The sequence below is a fragment of the Eschrichtius robustus genome, chromosome X (genome assembly GCF_028021215.1).
Source record: "Eschrichtius robustus isolate mEscRob2 chromosome X, mEscRob2.pri, whole genome shotgun sequence".
Classification (NCBI taxonomy): Eukaryota; Metazoa; Chordata; class Mammalia; order Artiodactyla; family Eschrichtiidae; genus Eschrichtius; species Eschrichtius robustus.
The window spans coordinates 33,848,740-33,872,844 of NC_090845.1; the positions used below are offsets into that span (position 1 = coordinate 33,848,740).

Below are 24,105 nucleotides of genomic sequence, written 5' to 3' on the forward strand. Positions count from 1 at the left end.
TACTGTACACTTAAGATTTTTCCATTTTTTGACTCTATAGATGATTCTGTAAGAAACATCCTTGTAAATAACTGTTTGTTTTCACATTATAGGTGTTCATTATATCATCCTAGAAGTAGAATAATTGGGTCAAACTCTATGCACATATTTTAGGCTATTGATACGCGTTGTCGAACTGCTCTTCAAAAAGGTTATACCAGTAGTATTAGCCACTAGTAACAGTGTAAAATGTTGCTTACTGTCGCCTTTCTTTGTATAACTAGGTTGCATCCATTATATATGTATGTATATGTAATATTCTGCCAACCTCAGAGGTGAAAGGTGAATTTTAAATTGCACTTAAAATTCTTTGATTCTTCTTGCATAACAAGCCACCATACAAAAGTAATGATTTATTTGCTAACAATTTGGCCTGGTTGGTACTATTAAAGTTCTTTTAATTCTCTGGTAGGATAACTATACTCTATTCTTTTCCTTTTAAAATATCATTGGCCATTTTTTTTGATGAACTTTAGAATCTTTTTCTCGAGTTTATAGCTAAAACTTCTATGGTAATTTTGGTTTGTGTTGCATTAAATTAATAAAAAATTTAGAGAGAAGTGATTTCTGTATAAAATTGAGCTTCATATTCAGAAAAAAGATATGCCGTTTATGTTATTAAAGCATTTTATACTACTCAGCAAAAGCGTGGAATATTTTGAAGTAATTTTTCTATGCTGTTTTGTGCAGTGTAAATGATTGGGTTTTATTATTTTTATGCTCTCATATAAATATTTTGAAAATAAATTATGTTGATGAGGTATAAAACTGTTTATCTTACTTTAAGCATCAGTTACTTTTAATTATCCTTCAATTTATTTTAGATTTTTTTAGGAATACTGTAATAGATTGCAAATATTATTGTCTCTTCCATTTTAATAATGATAATTTTTACCACTTTTTTCTTATACTACCTTGTTTAGAATTTCTAGAACAAGGTCAATTATTTTTCTTGGCTTATCTTATTCCTAATTTCCTATGAAGCAATATGCTTTAAGGCCATGTTGGGAAATATCTTTCACATACTAATTTAACACACATTTTAACCCAGAATAGATGTCATTTCTTAATCTAGTCAGATATCTGTATGCCATCAATCATATTATTATTCAAAGGAGGAAAACAGTATGATATATAGTTCAACATTATATTTGTAGCATTAATATATTTTTTGACACACATCAGACAATAAGTATTCAATGAGTGAATTAAAGTGCAGTGAATAAACTGGCATGTTCATTTCTGAGAACTTGTTCTGTTGTTTCTTTTGGATATTTAGAATTGGAATTGGTGAGGAAAGGTTATGTGCATTTTAATTATTGGTACATATATCCACATTGTCACCACAAAACTTGTATCAGTTTATATTTCCATCAATCATCATCATTCAACAAATGTTTATTGGGCACCTACTAGGTATCCTGCATTATTCTTGACTTTAGGATTATAGTAGAAAGCTTACATCCTGTTGTGGCACCAAGCTGTATTTTCTTCACATCGTCTTCACACTGGCTATTATCATCTGCTAATATAAAAGACACATGTGACAAAAGTCCCATGTATCTCTTTTTCTTTTGTCACTTGTGCGTTTTGGTGTCATATCTAGGAAGCTATTACCTAACTCAAGTCATGAGATTTCTATGTTTGTTTCTAAGAGTTTTATTTAGAGTATTAGCTTTTACATTTAGGTCTGTAATCCATTTTGAATTATTTTTTGTGTATGTGTGATATGAGTCCAGTTTCATTCTTTTGCATGTGATGTCCATTTTGTCCCAGGACCATTTATTGAAAATATTATTTTACCACATTAAATTGCCTTCACACTCCTGTCTAAAATCAATTAAACATAAATATAAAAGTTTATTTCTGGACATTCAATTATGTTCCATTGATCTATATGTCTATCCTTACTCCAATAACACAAGGTCTTGATTATGATAACTTTGTAGTTTTTATAATTGGAAAATGTGAGTCCACCAATTTTGTTCTCCTCCAGTAGTATTTTTGACTACTTTGTGTCCCATGCATTTCCATATGAATTTTGGGCTGACCTTGTCAATTACTGCAAAAAATCTGGGTGGGATTTTGATAAGGATTATGAAGAATCTTTAGATCAATTTGGGGAATAGTGCCATATTAACAATATTAAGGCTTCTAATCCATGAACATAGGATGTTTTTCCATTTATTTAAGTCTTAATTTTTTCAACAATGTTTTGTAGTTGTCAATGTACAAATTTCCTCTTTCCTTATTAAATTTATTTCTAAATAATTATTTTTGATGCTCTTGTAAATGGAATTGTTTTCTTAATTTTATTTTCAGATTATTCATTTCAAGTGTATAGAAAAACAATTGATTTTAAACATTGATCTAGTTTTTCTGCAACTGTGTTAAACTTATACATTAGTTCTTACGGTTTGTTAGTAGATTCCTTAGAATTTCCTGTGTGCAAGAACATGCCATCTGCAAATAGAGCATTTTATTTCTTCCTTTCCAATTTGGATGCCTTTTACTTGTTTCACTGCCTGATTTCTAGAATCTTCAGTACAATGTTGAATAGAAGTAGCAAGAGGAAAGATCTTTGTCTTGTTCCTCATCTTAGGAGGAAAGCATATGTCTTTCACTTTTAAATATGATGTTAGCAGTGTTATTTTTAAAAATGTTTTGTTGATTCCCTTTATCAGGTTGAGAAAGTTCCCTTCTATTCCTAGTTTGAGTATTTTGATCATGAAAGACGGTTGCATTTTGTCAAAAATTTTTTTGCATGCAGTTTGATGATCACATGATTTTGCCCATTCTATTAATATGGTACATTATATTGATTGATTTTTGTATGTTAAATCAACCTTACATTCCTGGGATAAGTCTCCCTTGATCATGGAGTATAATCCTTTTTATATATTTCTAGATTTAGTTTCCTAGTATTTTCTTGAGTTTTGCATCCCTATTCATAAGGAATATTGGTCTATAGTTTTCTTTTCTTCAACTGTCTTTGTCTGGTTTTAGTATCAGGGTAATATTGACTTCTTAGAGTGAGTTGAGAAGTGCTTTCTCCTCTTCTGTTTTTGAAAGAATTGTGAAGGATTGTATTAGTTCTTCTTTAAATTAGTGATATATTTCATCATTGAAGTCATCTGATCTCAGGCTTTGCTTTGTCATATGTTTTCTAAATTACTAATTCAGTCTACTAGATCTATTCAAATTTTATATTTATTTTAAAAATTATAATAACAATCCTTTAGTTGATAATTATATAGTACTTAGAGTTTGTAAAGTGCCCTCATATCCAGTGTCACTTAATTTCCATATGAATCCAATAAGACAAGCATTGAGACCTTAGATTTTTCTCTTTTTTCCAATTGTAGAAGCCAATGCACAGTGAGGCTAGGGGACTTGTCAAGGCTAGCTGCTGGTGATCTGTAGAGCTTAGACCATAAATGTTATGTCCTCAGCCTCCTGGCCTGTCATGATACCATCTTAGGAATCCAAACATGATGAAGAATAGTATATATTTCTTTAGCCTATAGACACAAAATTTTCATATCCTTTCTTGAGGCGTATTACTTTCCTTCTAGTCATTAGCATTCAGAATCTTCAGTTTCATAAGGTTGCCATCATCAAAATGTCAATGACCATTTTTATATAGTCCCTTTTTTTCTGTTCCACTTTCCATATGCATAGGGGGAAATTTGCAGTCACAGTTTGTTTCTTCTGGGATTAAGTTTGGTTGGGGGATAATTACCATATGCTTAAGCCTTTAATTACATATACAAGGGTATTTGTAGAAACTAATAAAATATAACCCATAATAAAATGGAAAGAAAAGAAATTGACAGAAATTGTCAGGATTTTGTAGAATATTGGGAAATACTATATTGAAATAAAAAGATACAAATCTGAACAAGACAACTCAAAAAACCAAATCTATGTCATTGAAAGTGGCATGATTTTATTACTTGATATAGTGTATCTGTCATCCCACTCCTTAAACATGAATAGCATTTCTGTGTCAGGTCAAATCATGGGTAGCCTTTTCTGTTTTTAATTTTTGCATATATTTCTCATAGTAAAAATTTATAGCATCTGCAACAAAAGGAGAGTTCTTCTTCTTTCTCATTTCTCAATTCTTTCTTTGTCAGTATTGCCTCTTAGATTTTATATAGATTTCACATGAGTTTCCTCTGTGTAATGTCCTGCTTTGGATGGAGCCCAATGAATGTTTGTTTAATTTCCTATTAGTCATTCTGATATGACCTGATGTTCCTTTAGTATTTATATTTTCTCTCTTGGGAACTTTCTGCTTTGCTAAAATTAGTACTCCGACTTCCCTTGAGTAAACTAAGGCCAATAGTTCTTCCCTACTCCCCCACCACCCAGCTTCATCTATATTTTAATAGTTTTCTCTATACTTTTTCCAGGTGAATTTCCATGTTTCTTTCTTCCTTTCTTTTTTTTTTTTTTTAATGAGACCTATAATTATGAGACTAGTATTTTCTTTCTTTTTCCTAATAATTTTATTTATTTATTTATTTATGTAGGCAGGCAGTGCCAGGTCTTAGTTGTGGCCCTCAGGATCTTCGTTGCAGCATGCAAGCTTCTTAGTTGCTGTATATTACATCCCCAGGACTTACTTATCTTGTAACTGGAAGTTTGTACCTTTTGACCACCTTCTCCCCACTTCATGGGTAAAGGTGATCAAATTTTGTATTTCGTCCTGAGAAATTTTGTCTAAGTTATCTAATTTAGTGGCATACAATTATTCATGGTGTTCTCTTACTATTTTTATTTCAGTAAGGTAGGTAGTAAAGTTGCCTATTTCATTTATCATTTTATTAAATTATTTCACCTTTCATCTTAGACTATCTAAAAGTTTGTCCATTTTTTTTTTTTTTAAGATGACTTCCAACTTCTGACCTTCTCTTGTTGCTTTTTTTTTTTTTTTTTAAATTATTTATTTATTTTATTTATGGCTGTGTTAGGTCTTCGTTTCTGTGCGAGGGCTTTCTCTAGTTGCGGCAAGTGGGGACCACTCTTCATCGCGGTGCGCGGGCCTTTCACTGTCGCGGCCTCTCTTGTTGGGGAGCACAGGCTCCAGACGCGCAGGCTCAGTAATTGTGGCTCACGGGCCTAGTTGCTCCGCGGCATGTGGGATCTTCCCAGACCAGGGCTCGAACCCGTGTGCCCTGCATTGGCAGGCAGATTCTCAACCACTGCGCCACCAGGGAAGCCCAGGTTTGTCCATTTTGTTGGTATTTTTAAGATTCAGCTTTTGGTTGATTTTCTGTACTGTTTTTGATTTTTGATTTTTGATTTTGTTCATTTTCACTTTATCTTTTATTATTTACTTCCTTCCACTTTCTTTGAGTTTAGTTTTCTTTTTTCTTGTTTTTTAAGGTAGAAGGTATTGATTTGAGATTTTTCTTAATTTTTTACATAGGTTTTACAGCTATAGATTTCTTTCTAAGCATTGCTTTACCCATATATCAAAAGTTTTGGTATTTTTGTGTTTTCCATTCATCAGAGTTTGCAATTTCTCATGTAATTTCTTCTTTGACCCATTGGTTATTCAGGATGTTATTTAATTTCCACATATTTATGAATTTACCAAATTTCCTTCTGTTATTTATTTTTAATAACATTGTAATTAGAGAATATTCTTTGTATTATTTAAATAGGTTTAAATTTATTGAAGCTTGTTTTATGACACTCTATGTAGGTTATTTAGCTGTGTTGAGGTAAATCCAAAAGAAATAACTAGGAGAGCTGAAAATGATTGCATCTGGATTTGTGTGTGCTTGTGTGTATATGTGTGTGTGTGTGTGTGTAAGTATACAATGGTGGAGGGAAGGGAATGCTGATTTTCAAAATAAGCTTTGTAGGATTATTTTCCTTTTATTTCTAAAAGTTGGAACAAATACATAATCCAATTTAAATGTTACATGACTTTTGGGGAGGGTGCATATGCAATTTGATAATTTTTCAGTCCAGTTTACTATTTAACACTTTCAACAGTTAAAAGCTTAGAAATCTATTTCTTAATGTTTGGACTGTGGCTCTTCTAGTGTTCTAAAATTGATTATAAAATTAAAATAAATTATATATATTTATAGTTTTCTGGAGTGCTGCACATTGCTTAAGATTTTGAATTGTTCAACATTTACTAGGTAGTTTAAAGGGAGATTTACCTAGTGTATAGAAGTGTAATTCAATCAGACAATAAGAAGAACATAAAGAACCCTGCAGAGACAGCACACCCTGTGAGATTTTGCTCACTAAATTTGTGTCAGTGAGGCAGATTGATTATCTGGTTTCCCAGCATTTCATATGTCCTCCACTATATTTATAGCTACTTGTAAGTTATCTCTCTTTGTGTGTGTGTGTGTGTGTGTGTGTGTGTGTGTGTGTATGTGTGTAGATGTAAATTGCCAGTGGGTGCTCTCTTGGTTGACCTATGCAGCAGGAAAATGTGAAATCAGCAGTAAAGGACTTGATTTATTTCTAGTTGTAACCCTTCCTTTCCTACGTTGCACCAGGTTTGGATACAATCAAAACTGCTGGTGGACAATTGCAATTGTATTTGGCATCCTTGACTGGACTCGTTTGTTTACACTAAGTCACTCAACCCTCTCCTTTCCTTGTGGGCCACTCACATGTCTTCTGTGTCAGTGTATAGAATTACTTGAGTTTAAAATGAGTTCATATTATATGAAAAAAAGGAAAGAATACGATAGTAACCTAAAAAATAATATAAATACTATTAAAATATGTGTGAGAGAAAGTATTGATTTCTATTAATATAATAAGTAAAAAATGAAAAAAACAAACCAGAAGAGGAAAAATAGAAATGAGACAAACTATAACTGGTTGTTGATGACTAACAATGAGAAATTCCAGGAGGAATAAGATCAAACAAAGTTTTGTTTTGTTTTGAGAAGGATATGAAAGGGTAGTATTTGGACATGAAGTATATCTTTTTTCAATTTACTCCTTGACACCTGTGTGCTGGTATCACTGCAGAAATAGATTATCATGGGAATGAGTTGCTTGCTCTGATTTGTCAAGATAAATGAAACATCCATGAAAATAAAACATGTTACAGTATTTTTATGCTTCTATAGTTCTGTTATGGGAACAGATTATTTACAAAAGATTCTATGACGGGAGATGGAATTGGCAGTGACATGGCCATTGTCTTAGTCTGTTCAGGCTGCTATAACAATATACCACAGGCTGGGTGGTTTATAAGTAACAGAAATTTATTTCTCACAGTTCTGGATGCTGGATGTCTAGGATCATGGCACCAGGATGGTGGGGTTAGGGCCCCTTCTGAGTCGCGGACTTCTTGATGTGTCCTCACAGGATGGAAGGGGCTAGGAATCTCTCTGGAGTCTCTTTTACAAGGCACTAATTATAGTTATAAGACTAATCCCAGTCATGAGGACTCCATCCTCATGGCTTAAGCACTTCCCGAAGCCCCACCTCATAATTGTATCATCTTTGAGGGTTAGGATTTCAACATATGAATTTTGGGGGGATATTTTCAGACCAGAGCAGCCAGCTAATACTAAAAAAAAAAAAAAAAAAGCCCAAGAGTTTGCCTAGTAGGGTAATATGCATGGCAAGCTGTAACTATACATTTTTTTATTATTTAGCTCTTCATTTTATTTAAAACTTATTTTTTATTTCTCTAAAATCTTGAGATCATCACATGGTAGATATCTGGGGAATTCCTGGAAACGTCTGATTGATTTGTTCTTCATTTATTTTTTAAAAAATAATTTATTGAGTGGCAATTTCTTTAACATAAAATCAACCATTTGGAAGTAAACAATTTAGTGCCTTCACAATATGGTATAACCACCCCATCTATCTCATTTCAAAACATTTCTGTCACTCCAAAGTAAAACCCTTTACCCATTAAGCAGTTTCTCCCCAGCCCTCTTCCCACCAGCCACTGGCAGCCACCAATCTGCATTCAGTCTCTATGGATTTATCTATTCTGGATATTTCATAGAAAATCACCTCTCCTAAATTTTTCTTGTCCCTATTTGTAGTCACCTTCTCCCCCAGCTTCAGTTCAGGGCAAACACTGATCTCACTTTGTTTGTATAATTTTGCCTTTTCACTTGTATATGATATGAATGAAATCATAAAATAGGTTGCCTTATCAGTCTGGCTTCTCTCACTTAGAATAATACATTTGAAATTCATCCATATTATTCTGTGTAACAGTAGTTCATTCCATTTTATCGTTGAAAGCTGTTGGATGCATTTACCAAAGTTTGTTATCCATTCACTATTTGGAGGGAATTTGGCCTGTTTTCAGGTTTTCACGATTATGAATAAGGCCACTAAAAACATTTGCATGCAGGTTTGTGTATGAATAAGTTTTCATTTCTCTTTGGTAAACACCTAGGGTTGGGAGTTCTGGGCCTTATGTTAAGTATGTATTTAATTTTCTAAGAAACTAGAAAACTTTTCCAAAATGACTATAAAATTTTGCATTCCTATCAGCAATTCATAAATGTATTAGGTGCTTACATCTTTATCAGCACTTGGTAATATCATTTTTATTTAAGCATTTTGATAGGTGTGAAGTGTTATCTTCTGTGATTTCAAATTGCATTTCCCTAGTATCTGATGATGTTAAACATCTAATTATGTGGTAATATGTCATATGTACATTTTCTTTCCTGAATTGTCTTTTCAATACATAGTTTTTCATTGGGTACTTTGTTTTTTATTAATCTTTGTGTGTTCTTTATATATTTTGGATGTAAGATGGATTTTTTTGGTCAGAAATATGTTTTTGGCTTGTAATTTTATTTTTTAACATTATCATTAACAGAACAGATATTTAAAGTTTGAGAGGGGCTTCCCTGGTGGCGCAGTGGTTAAGAATCCGCCTGCCAATGCAGGGGACACGGGTTTGAGCCCTGGTCTGGGAAGATCCCACGTGCCGCGGATAAACTAATCCCGTGTGCCACAACTACTGAGCCTGCGCTCTAGAGCCTGCAAGCCACAACTACCGAGCCCACACGCCACAGGTTCTGAAGCCCGTGCGCCTAGAGCCCGTCCTCCACAAGAGAAGCCACTGCAATGAGAAGTCCGTGCACCGCCGCGAAGAGTAGCCCCCGATCGCCACAACTAGAGAAAGCCCGCACAAAGCAATGAAGACCTAACGCTGCCCAAAATAAATAAATAAATAAATTTAAAATTTGATAAAGTACAATTTATTTTTTTATAGATGATTATTTTTGTATTGCACTTAAGAAAGATTTTTCTCCTACATTTTCTTCTACAACGTTTATAGTTTTAGGTTTTATATTTAGGCCTTTGGTCCATTTTGAAATAATAGCAATTATTTTTAATATTTTTATTTTTTATTTTTAAGAATTATTTTTGGACTCATGAAAAATAAGCCAAGTCTTATTTTGAAAAAAAGATATTCTTTCAATGTCACATGATAATTTTCTTTTTGAAACTGTCTTTTTTTTTTAAAACTGCTGTTTTGCTAAATCCATAGTATCTCGTTAGATCTCCAGAACTTATTCATCTTGCATAACTGAAACTTTGCACCCTTTGACCAACATCTCCCCATATCTCCCTTCCCCCCAGTCCCTGGCAACCACCATTCTACTCTCTGCTTCTATGAGTTTGACTGTTTTAGATTCTACATGTAAGTTAGACCATACATTATTTGTGTTTCTGTGTCTGGTTTATTTCATTTAGTATCATGTCCCACAGGTCCATCCACGTTGTTGCAAATGGCAGGATTTCCTTCTATTTTTAAAACTGAAAAAATATTTCATTGTATGTGTATACCACATTTATTTTTTTATCCATTCATGAATATGTAGGTTATTTCCATATCTTGACTATTGTGAATAATGCTGCAATGAACATAGGAGTGCAGGTATCTCTTTGAGATCCTGACTTCAGTTCCTTTGAGTAAATATCCAGAAGTGAGATTGCTGGGTCATATGTTAGTTCTGGTAACAATATTGTACTTTATACTTGAAATTTGCTAAGAGGGTAGATCCTAAGTGTTCTCTCTCTCTCTCTCTCTCTCTCTCACACACACACAGCAAGGTAACTATGTGAGGTGATGGATATGTTAATTAGCTTGGTTGTGTTATTTCATTATGTATATGTAAATCAAATCATCAAGTTGTAAACTTTAAATATGTACAATAAAAAATAGTATTGGTTGAAATAGGTGAAGGGAATAAAGAGATACAAACCTCCAGTTATAAAATAAATAAGTCACAGGGGTGTAATATACAGCATAAGGAGAATGGTCAATAATTGTAATAATTTTGTATGGGGACAGTTGATTACTAGACTTATTATGGTGATCATCTCATAATATATGCAAATGTCAAATCACTGTGTAGTACAACTGAAACTAACATAATAATGTATGCCAACTGTATTTGAATTTTAAAAAATCACAATTTTTATAGCAAAAATAGTCACATTTATAATGTATTTTTTGTCTGTCAGGTGGCAACTTATGACTTTAGCATTCAAGTTCGAATTAATTTCTTCGCAGCTTCAGAACTTTACACTCAGTGTTGTTTGTCAGACTCTCCTATGACTCCAAAAATGGCACCACTTATTCGACCATGTTACGTTCAAGCTACTGGTATGTAATATGAAACATTCAATTGATGTGCATAAACCAAATATTTATGCTTAAGGAGCTAGAAGTTTAAAAAATTAGAGCATGATATTTATTTTTTAAAAACAAATATTAGAAAGTAAATTTATGATACAATTCTTGTGTATTTGTGAGTCTGTGAGATTGAATTTTAATAAATAGCCTGGATATAATCTCACATGATTTACCTTTGCTTAAAAAAATAGGATATAGGGACTTCCCTGGTGGTCCAGTGGTTTAAGACTCCGTGCTCCCAATACAGGGGGCCCAGGTTTGACCCCTGGTCAGGGAACTAGATCCCGCATGCCGCAACTAAGACCCCGTGCAGCCAAATAAATAAATAAGTATTTTTTTGAAAAATAAGATATAATAAAAAACAAAGGTCAGGTTAGTACTTTGTTTATTGTGTGGGCAATTTAAATGATTAAATCAAAATAGAAATTATTAAAATAAAATATATTGGTTATAAAATAAAATGATGAAAATTTTATTTAAGGAAATGTTTTTCACCCCAAAGAGATGGGTTACTAAAGAACTAAGTACAAGTAAAGAAGGATAAGTATATTAAAATTTTGAATTATTTATTGAATATTTATTCATTTTCTCCAAGAGTTCAAGTATAAAACTGATGCCCTCTGTAAACCATACTTTTGACTGGCTTTGGCTTTGCATAGTATTATATGTGCTTAAGTATTTTTCTTGAAAAGTTAAGTCTAGTTTATATTATACTATGTTTTTATGGTTCTGACATTAATTGTCTTTAATAATAAAATAATGACCAGTTAATAATTGTACTTGGCACCTAGTAAGAGAAGCCTCATTAAAGTAGCATATATAGTATAGAGATTTATTTCACTCCCATTTAAAATACAGAATTAGAAATTCCACTACTGGTAGAGAGGCTCCATGAAGTTAAAAATTTCTCCCTTGTTTTAAGATATCTTTTTAGGGAAAGAAAATAATTACTGTGTAATTTTTCTGAATTAGGTAAGTTATTTTAATGAAAAAGAAAATAAAATTTACAGATTTTATAATTAAAAATTAATGTATCCTCATTAAGGAAAATTGGAAAATGTAGAAACACAGAAAACATCATCTGGAATGTGAATATTTAGAGCACACTCTTATTAATATTTTGGTGTCTTACTCTTCTTTTATTCTCTATTTTGCTTTTATTAGCTTATTTATAACATAGTTGGGATCTTACTGCCTATGTTAAGTTGAAACCTGATCACTCAATAGAAACTTTTACTTGGATGCTATAGACTCTTATTAATTATATAAATTAACACTGACAACTATTGTAGAGTATTTCATCCAGTAAGTCTCTCTTATAGATTACTTAAACATAATCACAAGCATTTAGGTTGTTTCCTTCTTTTATTTTCTTGTTAATGTAAATACTGTAGTAGTGAACATTTTTGTGTATAATACTTTTTCCCTATTTAGATTTTTTTGAAGGTGAGAATCTCTGAATTGCCTGCATTTTTTCTAAAGTATGTATCAGTACATATTTGCAAAAGGGCTTTTGTAAAGAGCTGTGTCAGTGTCATTTCACCCCTCCTCCAGTGTCAACTCTAATAAGCATTGAATGAAAGAAATTGGATCTCTTTCTTTGTGATTAAAAGTTCTTCATTTCAATTTTCATTTCTTTGATTGCTCATGAGAATTAAAATTTTCTATCTTTGCTGTTATGTAAATTATCTGTTCATGAACCTTGCCTTTATCACTGAGGTTTTGTATTTATCCAGTAGATGTCAGTGACCTCTTTATTGATAATATTTTTTTTCATGTTTACTGTGAATGTTTTCTAAGATTTGTTGTTTGCCTTTAGTTTTATTCATTTTTCAGTAGATCTTTTAAATAATTTTATGGTGAAATCTATCTATCATTTCCTCTGTGATTTCCAACATTGCTTAAAGATTAGATCGTCTTCCCCATCTACAGGATTGGTAAATGTGTAATTCTGTTTTTTTCCCCTATTTTTAATGGTTTAAAATTTATTCAATAATTTTTATACTTACTTAATTTATAAAAATATTATTGTATTTCCACCAACAGTTGAAACGTCAAAGCAGACTTAAATTATATCATATAACTTATCAACACCAAAGTTTGCTAATGATTCAAATGATACAAGTAAAATTAGACAGAGATGTAATATTTCTTCCTGTAGAACTTGGCATCTTCCAACTTGTCCTTTGATCCCTCCTTAGGATGCCTTTGGTTTTGAATTAACAGATGACTTTTGAATGATATTTGAAACCTTGTTTCAACAAGAAAGCTTGTTCTCAAAGGATGCCGTTTTTTTTTTTTTTTTTTTAAAGATTTATTTATTGATTGATTGATTACTATGTTGGGTCATCGTTTCTGTGCTAGGGCTTCCCGTAGTTGTGGCAAGCGGGGGCTACTCTTCATCGCGGTGCGCGGGCCTCTCACTATTGTGGCCTCTTTTGTTGCGGAGCACAGGCTCCAGACGCGCAGGCTCAGTAGTTGTGGCTCACGGGCCTACTTGCTCCGTGGCATGTGGGATCTTCCCAGACCAGGGCGCGAACCCGTGTCCCCTGTATTAGCAGGCAGATTCCCAACCACTGCGCCACCAGGGAAGCCCAGGATGCCGTTTTTGTTTGGAGCTCTGCATTGTTTTTTAATCTTCATAGTTATACAGATAATGCCTATGTGATAAATACCCATTCTCCTAGGAGCAATGCCCCATAAATCCCAGATATTTTTAATTGGCTATTTGGACAGATAATGTATGCCAAGTTTCTTCTTTGAATAAGTCCACTGGTCAATACCATTTTTATGTTTACAAGGAGGTATGATCAAATCCGTTACTCTCTCAGCCATCACCTCGGTAGGATGATGATACCTAAATTGGAGGCTCACAAGCCTGCTGTTATCTCTTTACTCCCAAATTACATGCGTTCATTTTTGAGTTAAAATAGTGCTAATCCAGAATTGCAATCCATTATCTCTCTCCTCCTTGAGGCTTATCCTGCACCCTAGAGGCAGTGATTTTCCTCGTTAATTATCTAATGAAAACACTTATTTGATGATAGGCAACTTGACTCACTGGAAGCTCTAACTCCTCTTATCCTTTTTCCTAATATAATTACACCTTTAATTTCAATTAAACTTTTTATCAGATTTAATTATTATGATGATGGATTGTACATTGTTTAGCCAAGTAATGTATCATGCAGAGTTATTTTATTTCCTTTATTTCAACTTTTTTTTTTTTTTTTCCTGGAGCTAATAATTGCTTAATTGTCCTTAGGTATTTGACTAAATCCTCCCATGCCATAAAGCTCTATAATATGCCTTTCAGGACAATATTCCACATAGTCTAGTCTGTCAGATAATATGTCATGTCTTCTTATTCTCTTGAAGCAACCCTCCTGGAGCACATCAACTTCCTGTTCCAACATGGACTAGATGCTTTCTTTCCCTGTGGCAGAGTTGGAGACTTCCCTTCATTCTACTTGTAGGGATTCCTTTTGACTCTCTTTTAGCTTGAATCTCCTGTTTCTTCAATTTCTCACCTTCCTATTTCTTGGTTTACTTCATTGTACTGATAGATTACATCTTCCAGGAGCTTCCAAAGAAAGGGTGCAACGGAGTTACCTTTTTACAAAATCCATGTCTGAAAGTATCTTTGTTTTTCCTCCTACACTTGAATGATAGTTGAGTGTGGAATTCTAGATTGAAAATAATTTTCCCTCAAAAATTTGAAGGTGCTATCATTATCTTCTAACTCCCATTGTTGCATTTAGAAGTCTGATGCCAGTCTTCTTTCCCACCCATCATATATTACCCACTGTTTTCCCTTTAGAAGGTTATAGAAACTTTTTTATCCCTGTACTCCATTATTTCCCATTGATGACTTTGGTGTGAAGCTTTTATCTTTACCACTGTCCTAAGTTCTTGTGGAGCTTTTCACTCTAGAAGCTTATGTCCTTCAGTTCTATAAAGTTTTCCTAAATTGTTTCCTTGAAAAACTCCTTCCCATTGTTTTCTTATTTCTTTCTCTGACTCCTATTGGTTAGACTCCTATTTGTACCTCTTTGATTATATTGTATATTTTAATTATCTTATATATTCTCCCTTATTATCCTTTTCCTCATCTTTTCATTTTATTTCCCAGGATATCTTTTTCTGACTTGACTATTTTATTTCTTAAAAAGTTATCTTGGTGATTCCAAACTGACAAGATTTTTCAACTTTTTTCTGACTATTTCTTTACTTATAGACTTTTTTTTTAAAATGAAAGCAACACGTTTTATCTGTAATTATATTATAAATTATTTGAACTTCTGTTGACTACATTGTCTCAATTTTTGCTGAATTATTTTTCCTTTATTTCTGTCTCCCTCGTGTTGAGGAGTTCCTTAAATGTCTATTGATTCTTGCCTATTATGTTTCTTAGTGAGTCTCACAATGCTGGCTTCAGCTTCAACTATTACATCATTTCCTGACAATCTGGATGCCAGTGAATGTTTTAATTTAGGGGGGGAACCAAAATATTAGTATGTGAGACTTTAATCTTGAGAAACAGTTTCTCCAGAAACTTTCTCCAATAATGTGTTGGGTAGAATGTAGCTTTATATAAATGAAATAGAGATATCTAAATGGTGTCATAATATGGCAGAACAGTGCTTTGTTTTTAAAGCTATAACCAATCTATTATTTCACTGATTATCCTCAGTTGCCAAATTGCAAATAGGCAGAACATCTTAGATGTGCTATTTCTTGTAGTGTGCCATAATATCGTCTTTTCCTAGGATTTCTCATGACAAGAGTTGGGGTGACACAATGATGAACACTATCTACACATTTCTCCTATTCCACATGTCCTAACTCGCTGCCAAAGCATCTATTAATTCCACTGGTATAATAAAAACACTTGTAAGATACATGTGTTTTTGCATCAGAAATTGGTTTCTTTCCAGGGACTTACATTCCCATAAACTTGTAAGATTCTTGAGTTTTCATTAAGGATTACAAACGTCTCCAAGGTAAGTTTCAAAAAGTATAGATTTTCAATTCTGGTCTCTGGTTCAGTGTGTAAGAGGCTTGGAAGTTACTGCTCCATCCTTACAACAAGTACAAAAGCTAAACAAACTGAAAAATCAACAAATAGTTTTAGATCTATAAGAGAAGTGAGGTCACAGGGCAGATTCATGCTCCTGAAAATCGAAAGAGTCATGGGCAAATACAGAGAATCACAACTTGCTGGAATGGAGGTTACTTCAGGAATCAATGCTTGAGGAAGGAAACCTGTACCATAATTGATGAATTGCTAGAGGTTCAGCATGGACAAGTCTGAGAGAAAATCTCCATGGATCCCCAGTCATTAGGGGCTCTGATAGTTTTGTGAATTTTACGTCCAGGAGCTTGACTTGATTCTCTCAGTGAATATAGAAGAAAAATCCCCTCATGTTTCTGGCAGGGGTGAGGAAAAGGAATAATTTTGAAATATGCCAGAGCATTCTGTTCTGCTTAACAGGGTCTGCCCTCAGGAGAAACTATTTGACCAGATCCTGCTAGGGTTTTATCAGAACCTCACTGATCTCAGGGAAGGGAAATATCCAACTCCAGCCTCCCGTAACCTTCTATGTGGGAGAAGAGAAATACCCAACTCAGCCCGCTCTAGCCGTTTAGTCCCAAAGTGGTGGTGGTGGGGCACAGATTGAGAAGCACATGCAGAGTTCACAGTCTAGAGACACAGGCTCACCTAAAGACTGAGATCTAATCATAGGATTATAGAATGTTTCCCCTCCCCCCACAACTTACTACCACATTACTAAAGGTCTGTTTTCAGCAGTTCCTTTTACCCAGTACATCATGTCTAAGTATCAAGAAAAAAGTACAAGACATACTAAAAGGTGAAAAACATAGTTTGAAGAGACAGAACTAGCGTTGAAAACCAGATGCTGATATGGCAGAGGTGTTGGAATGATTGCATTGGGAATTTAAAGCAACTATGATTAATATGCTTAGGACTGTAATGGATAAAGTAGACAGCATGCAAGAACAGATGGGCAATATAAGCAGAGAGGTGAAAATTCTAAGAAGATCCAGAAGAAGTGCTATAGATCAAAAACACTGGAACAGAAATGAAGAGTCATTGATAGGAGTATTAGTAGACTGGACATGGCTGAGGAAAGAATCTATGAACTTGAGGATATATCAATAGATATCTCCAAAGAAAAGCAAGGATAGAAAAGACTGAAAAAAAAAAAAAAAAAGAACAGACTATGTACGTACTGTGGGACAACTACAAAATATGTAATATATGCATACTGGAAAGACCAGAGGGAGAAGAAAAAGTAACAGAAGAAATATTTGAAACATAATGACTGGAATTTCCTCCAAATTAATGTCAGACACCAAACCATGGATCCAGTAGGCTCAGAGAATACCACACAGAATGAATGGCAAAAACTACACCTAGGCATATCACTTTCAAACTGCAAAAAAAATCAAAGATTAAAAAATCCTGAGAATTCATGCACCCTGATGTTCATTGCAGCACTATTTACAGTAGCCAGGACATGGAAGCAACCTAAATATCCACTGACAGAGGAATGGATAAAGAAGATGTGGTACATATATGCAATGGAATATTACTCAGCCATAAAAAGGAACAAATTAATGCCATTTGCAGCAACATGGATGGATCTAAAGATTGTTGTACAAAGTGAAGTAAGTCAGAAAGAAAGACAAATACCATATAATATTTATGTGGAATCTAGAGAAATGGTATAGATGAACTTAATTGCAAAGCAGAAATAGAGTCACAGATGTAGAAAACAGACTTATAGTTATCAAGGGAGAAAGGGGATTGGGATGAATTGGGAGATTGGGATTGACATATATACACTACTATATATAAAATAGATAACTAATGAGAACCTACCATATAGCACAGGGAATTCTACTCAGTGCTCTGTGGTGACCTAGATGGAAAGGGAATTTAAAAGAATGGATATATGTATATGTATAACTGATTCACTTAGCTGTACAGCAGAAATGAACACAACATTGTAAAACAACTACACTCTAATAAAAATTAATTTAAAAAAATCCTGAAGTAATTCAGAGGAAAAAACACCTTACTATATTGAGGAGCAAAGATAAGAATTATATGTGACTTCTCAGAAACTATGCAAGCAAGAAGAGAATGGAGGGAAATATATAAAGTGTTGAGAGACAAAAAAACACCAATCTGGAATTCTGTACCTTGAGAAATTATCCTTCAGAAGTGAAGGAGAAATAAAGACTTTTTCAGAAAAACAAAAATTGAGGGGATTTGTTGCCAATAGACCTGCCTTGAAAGAAATATTAAAAGAAGTTCTTTAGCGAGAAGAAAAATGATATAGGTGAGAAACTTAGATCTATATAAAGAAAAGAAGAGCACTGGAGACAAAACAAATAAAGGTAAAATAAGAGTATTTTTCATATTCTTGATCTGACGTTTAAGTTTATTCAACATAATGGCAACAGGATATTTATTTATATATATGTTTATACTTATATGTAAGTGAAATTAATGACAATAATGAAACAATGACAGTCATCAAACAATTATGCTATAAGTATGTTAAGGAAGGTAGGGAGGAATTAGGATTATTTTGTTATTAAGAAGGTCCTTGCAGATAAAGACAGATACTCTGTTATCACTTGTATGTGGAATATAAAAAATAAATGAATATACTGGGTTGGCCAAAAAGTTCATTTGGGTTTTTCCATAAGATGTTATGGGAAAACCCAAATGAACCCTTTGGCCAACCCAATATATAACAAAACAGGAACAGACTTACATATATAGAGAACAAACTAGTGGTTACCAGTGGGAAGGGGAAAGATAGAGGTATAGGGGTATCTCATGTATGCAAGGCTGGTTCACATTCAAAACTCAATTAACCAGTTTTCTTCTCAGTAAAAAAGGACAATTGGTAGCTTCCTTGCATACTTGGCAAAGTGGAAAGCACTGTGCAAAGTAAAAGCACTAGAGGAATTGAAGGTATATTTTAAATCAGCAAACTATAACTTAAACCAGTGAAATAATATATATTATAGATACAACCCCCAAATAACAGTTTTCTCTGTTAAGAACATTCCTTAGGAATTTATCCTAAGGAAACAAAGCAATATATAAAGATGTTCATTAGAGCATTACCAATGATGGTGAAATACTGGGAGTAACCTAAATGTCCAGCAATAGGGGATTGGCTAATTAGATTATACTATGAGTTTATTAAGGAATGCTGTACTTCCAAGAAAATTCATGATATCTTGTTAAATTAAAAAAAAGTGTAGATTACAAAACGTGGTTATATGGCCCCACTTTTGGGTTATGGAAATATATATGTATATGAAAAATTGTATGTAGACAAAACATGAACAGTAATGATTTCTGAGTGGGTAGAGTATAGATAATTTGGGGGGGGTGATTTTTTTGTGTTCTTACTGTTTTCTTTATGAAGAACATACAACTTTTTTATTAGAAAGAAAAAAAATTAATCCATCACATTAACAGGCTAAAGAAGAAAATATCACATGATCATATCAGTAGATGCAGAAAAAAAGCATTTTACAAAATCCATTACCCATATATTAAAAAAAAAAAATCAGTAAATGAGTGATGGAGGGGAACTTTCTCAACTTGACAGAAAATATCTACGAAAACCCCCCACAGCTAACATCATTCTTAATGGTGAGAAACTTGAAGCTTTCTCACTAAGAACAGAAACCAGGCTAGGATATCCCCTCTCACCACTATTTCTCAACATTGTACTGGAAGACTTAGCTAATGCAATAAGACATAAAAAGGAATTGAAAGGTATACAGATTAGGAAGGAAGAACTAAAACTGCCTTTGTTCACAGATGACATGATTGTCTATAGAAAATCTGAGTAAATTAAAAAAACTCCTGGAACTAATAAGCTATTATAGTAAGGTTGCAGGATACAGGCTAATATACAAAAGTCAGTTGCTTTCCTGTATATAAGTAATGTAAAATGGAATTTAAAATTAAATACAAAATACCATTTATATTAGCACCCAACAAAAATGAAATACTTAGGTATAAATTGAACAAAATACTTAATAAGAGCTATATGAGGAGAACTACAAAACTCTGATGAAGGATATCAAAGAAGAATTAAATAAATGGAACAATATTCCATGTTAATGCATGGAAAGACTCAGTATTGTCAAGTTGGCAGTTCTTCCCAACTTGATCTAGAGATTCAGTGCATTCCCAATCAAAACCCCAGCAAGTTATTTTGTGGATATTGACAGACATATTGATTCAAAGTTTATATGAAAAGGGAAAAGACCCACAGTGGCCAACATGCTATTGAAGGAACAGAACAAAGTTAGAGGACAGACACTACCCAACTTCAAGACTTACTACAAAGGTACAATAATCAGGAGAGTTTAGTATTGACAAAACTAGACAAATAGATCAATGGAACAGAAAAAAGAGCCCAGAAATAGGCCTGCATAAGTATAGTCAACTCATCTTTGACAAAGAAGTAGAGGCAGTACAATTCGGAATAGTCTTTTTAAAGAATGGTACTGAATAACTGGACATCCAAAAGCAAAAAAATGAATCTAGACACAAACTTTATACCCTTCACAAAAATTAACTCAAAATGGATTGCAGACCGCGATGTAAAATGCAAAACTAAAACTCATAGAAAATAACATAGGAAAACATCTCTAAAATGACCTTGGGTTTGGCAGTGACATTTTAGGTACAACAACAAAGGCAAGATCTATGAAAGAAAGGATTAATAAGCTGGACCTAATTAATATTAAAAATTTCTGCTCTGCAAAAGACACTATTAAGATACCAAATGACAAGCTGCTGACTGGGAGAAAATATTTGCAAAAGACATATCAGAGAACTCTTCAAAATGCAACAATAAGAAAAACCAATTAAAACATGGGTCAGAGATCTGAACATACACCTTACTAAAGGAGATATACTGATGGCGGATAAGCACATGAAAAAATGCTCCACATCATATGTTATCAAGAAAATGCAAATTAAAACAACAATAAGATACCACTATACACCTATTAGCATGGCCAGAATCCAGAACACTGAGAATGCTAAATGCTGATGAGGATGTGAACAACAGGAACTGGTGTGAATGCAATTGCTAGTGAGATTGCATTGCTGATGGGATTGAAAGATAATATTGCTTCTTTGGAAGACAGTTGGGCATTTGGTGGTTTCTTCCAACACTAAACATACTCTTACAATACGATCCAGCAGATCATTCTCCTTGGTATTTACACAAAGGAGTTGAAAACTCATATTCACACAAAAGCCTGCATGTAAATTTTATGGCAGCTTTGTTCATAATTGCCAAAATTTGGAAGCAACCAAGATGTCCTTCCAAATCTTGTTTATCCAAGTAGGTGAATGGATAAACTGTGGTACATCCAGACAGTGGAATATTATTTAGCACTAAAAAGAAATGAGCTATCATGTCATGAAAAGACATGGAAGAACCTTAAATATACATTACTAAGTGAAAGAATCTAATCTCACAAGCCTACATACTGTATCATTCCAACTGTATAACAGTTTGGAAGATGTAAAACTATGGAGGCAATAAAAAGATCAGTGGCTTCCAAGGGTTGTGGGGGGAGAGAGACAAATAGGTAGACCACAGAGGATTTTGGGGGCAGTGAATTTCCTTTGTATGAAACTATAGTGGTGGATAGATGTCATTATACATTTGTTCAAACCTAGAGAATGTACACCATGAATGATCACTAATGTAAACAGTGGGCATTAGCTTATAATGATGTGTCATTGCAGGTTCCTGTGTAACGAATGTACTGCTGTGGTAGAGGATGTTGATAATGGAAGAGGCTGTGTGTGTGGCAGTGGTGAGGGGGTTATATGGGAAATCTCTCCTCAGTTCTGTGAATCTAAAATTGCTCTAAAAATCTATTAAAAATATAGGAGTTTCCAGCAGATAATATCTTCTCTAATGTATTTTTACATATGATTCCATTCCTAATCTTCCATAGAATAGCCATTTTCTCTGTAGAGCTTTTCTGTTTCATGTATAAAATGTTTTATTATATGCCATCTATATATTTTCCCTTTATTCCAATAATTTTTCCTTCTATATTTCTTTACACTTCTGTACTTCTGCAATGGTGAAACTTTACTGTGGAGATCATTTTAACTTTGTCTATTTTTTTCCTGAGGTCAATATTTAGTATATTTTATACTCTTTTATTGACTCAAGGGTACATTTTATACTTTACTTGTAATTAACTACCATTACAAAATTGGAACTTACAGATGTGATAAACCAAGATATTCTGAAATGTTTTTAAACATAATTTTGTTTTCTGGCTGGAAATACAAAAATAGGTAGAAAATTTAAATGTAAAGTAAAAATTATCTGTGAGCTTATGTCTATTAGTATTTTAACAGTGTATTTGCTTTTCTCTCACAGTGTTGCAAGCACCAATGACATTTTCCAGCACTGATTTTATATTTGAAATCCCATTACATACTATGGATCCTAATAAAAGTGTCACAAAAACTCAGGTGTGTATAGAGAATTGATGCAATTTATAATTTTTTTCTGATTATGGTTTTCAGTTTATTAAGGTGATTATTCTGAAGCATGTGTTGTAAGAATACTTTCATTTTAGAGAACTTGCATATATATATATATATATATATATATATATATATATATATATATATATATATATATATATATATATATATATGTATATATAGACCGTATTTCTCAGAAGTAATAATCAGTATACAAACCTATAAAGCCACTTACTTTATATATGTATATTTTAATAGGACTATTCAAAATAAATTGAATGGTTATCTCTCTTTCTTTATACAAATGGGAGCTATGATTAAAATTAACATGAAATATGTTCCATAGAGGTGAGGAAATGTGAGAGGCAATAATAAAAATTGAAAAAGTCCAGATATATAATACAGTCACTTCTATGATAATCTACTCTTTATTTCTTATATTTCTGCCTCTCTTCTAACTATAAGTCCATCTGGAAAGAAAAAAAGAGAGACATGCATAAGAGAGAAGCTCAGGCATACATTGTAGAAATTTGTATTTGTAGTGCCCCTTTTTTTGTCTTTTATATCAGTTTTCCTGCATTCGTAAATACAGTCCCTTATATTGTAAAAGATACTTTGCTGAGGTATAATGTAATTAGAATAATGATCCTGAGCATGGGAGATTATCTGAGATTATGTAGGTGGTCCCAGTCTAATCACATGAAGAGTTAAAAACAGAGAACCTTTCCTGACTGTGGTCAGAAGGATATGTGATGATAGAAGAGGGGTCAGAGAGATGTGATGTTGCTGGATTTGAAGATAGTGCAAGGAGGCCACCAGCCAAAGAATTTGTCTGAACTCTAGAAACTGAGACTGGCAAGGAAACAGATTCTTCTCTAGAACCTCTGGAAAGTATCATAATTCTTTCTAACACCTTGGTTTTAGTCCAGTGATATCGGCATTGACCTTCTAATCTACAAGACTGTAATGTGATAAATTTGTTTTGTTTTAAACCACTAACTTTGTGGTAACTTGTTATGGCAGCAATAAAAATCCTAAAGTAAGCTATATCAGCATCACATTTAGAATAGGCTATAACTATTAGAGAAAATTGAAATAAGAATTGGTTAAAATTGGTTGCTTCTGGGAAGAAGGACTGTTGATGAGGAGGAGCTGAGTGGGCCAACTTTTTTATAAGTGTATTTCAACTATTTGTGTAAGCTATATACATGTATCATTTTGATGAATTTATAAAGAAAAATAACCATACTACACATGCTAAACTAATTAAACAATGTTTCTCCATAGAGGAACAGTTCAATTCTTAGGACAGGATATAGAAAGTGGATAGTATGTTGGAGATCTTATACCTTTTCCTCAATTTCAGAATGAGAAATATGAGGCAGTCACGTAACTAGTATGATACCATGCTCACCTTCTGTATTAAGAGATGTTTTCTTTATTAGGTGCAAATGAACTTCGTTATAAAGTACACAAATATTAGAGCTAAATAGATGTCTCAGTACTTAGAGACATCTGGGAGTAAAATTGCCTCATTTTTTTATCCTGAATATTTTAAATCAATCATGCTTTAGAAAGAAACAAAGTATATTATTTTGTTGTGGTGACAATTGCATGGATCATTCTACACACTTCCAATTTGGAAGAATAAAGTTTAAAAAAACCTGGTTAAAGCTTTTATTTTCATAGCGAGTTGCACTGGAAAGATGAGTTTGCACACAAGTCATGTACATAGCTCCCATATTTATAGGAACATCACAAAGACAGTGCAGAGACTTTCTGCATACACTTTACA

At 33.2% G+C, this 24,105-nt stretch overlaps 1 protein-coding gene across 1 annotated transcript in view; it reads left to right on the forward strand.

Moving 5' to 3' along the window:
• Window positions 1-24,105, forward strand: part of CFAP47 (cilia and flagella associated protein 47) — a 460,447-nt gene that overhangs the window by 52,111 nt on the left and 384,231 nt on the right. Inside the window, 2 exon segments of the mRNA XM_068532596.1 lie at window positions 10,546-10,687; window positions 22,201-22,295. Coding sequence (XP_068388697.1) covers window positions 10,546-10,687; window positions 22,201-22,295 — 237 coding nt within the window.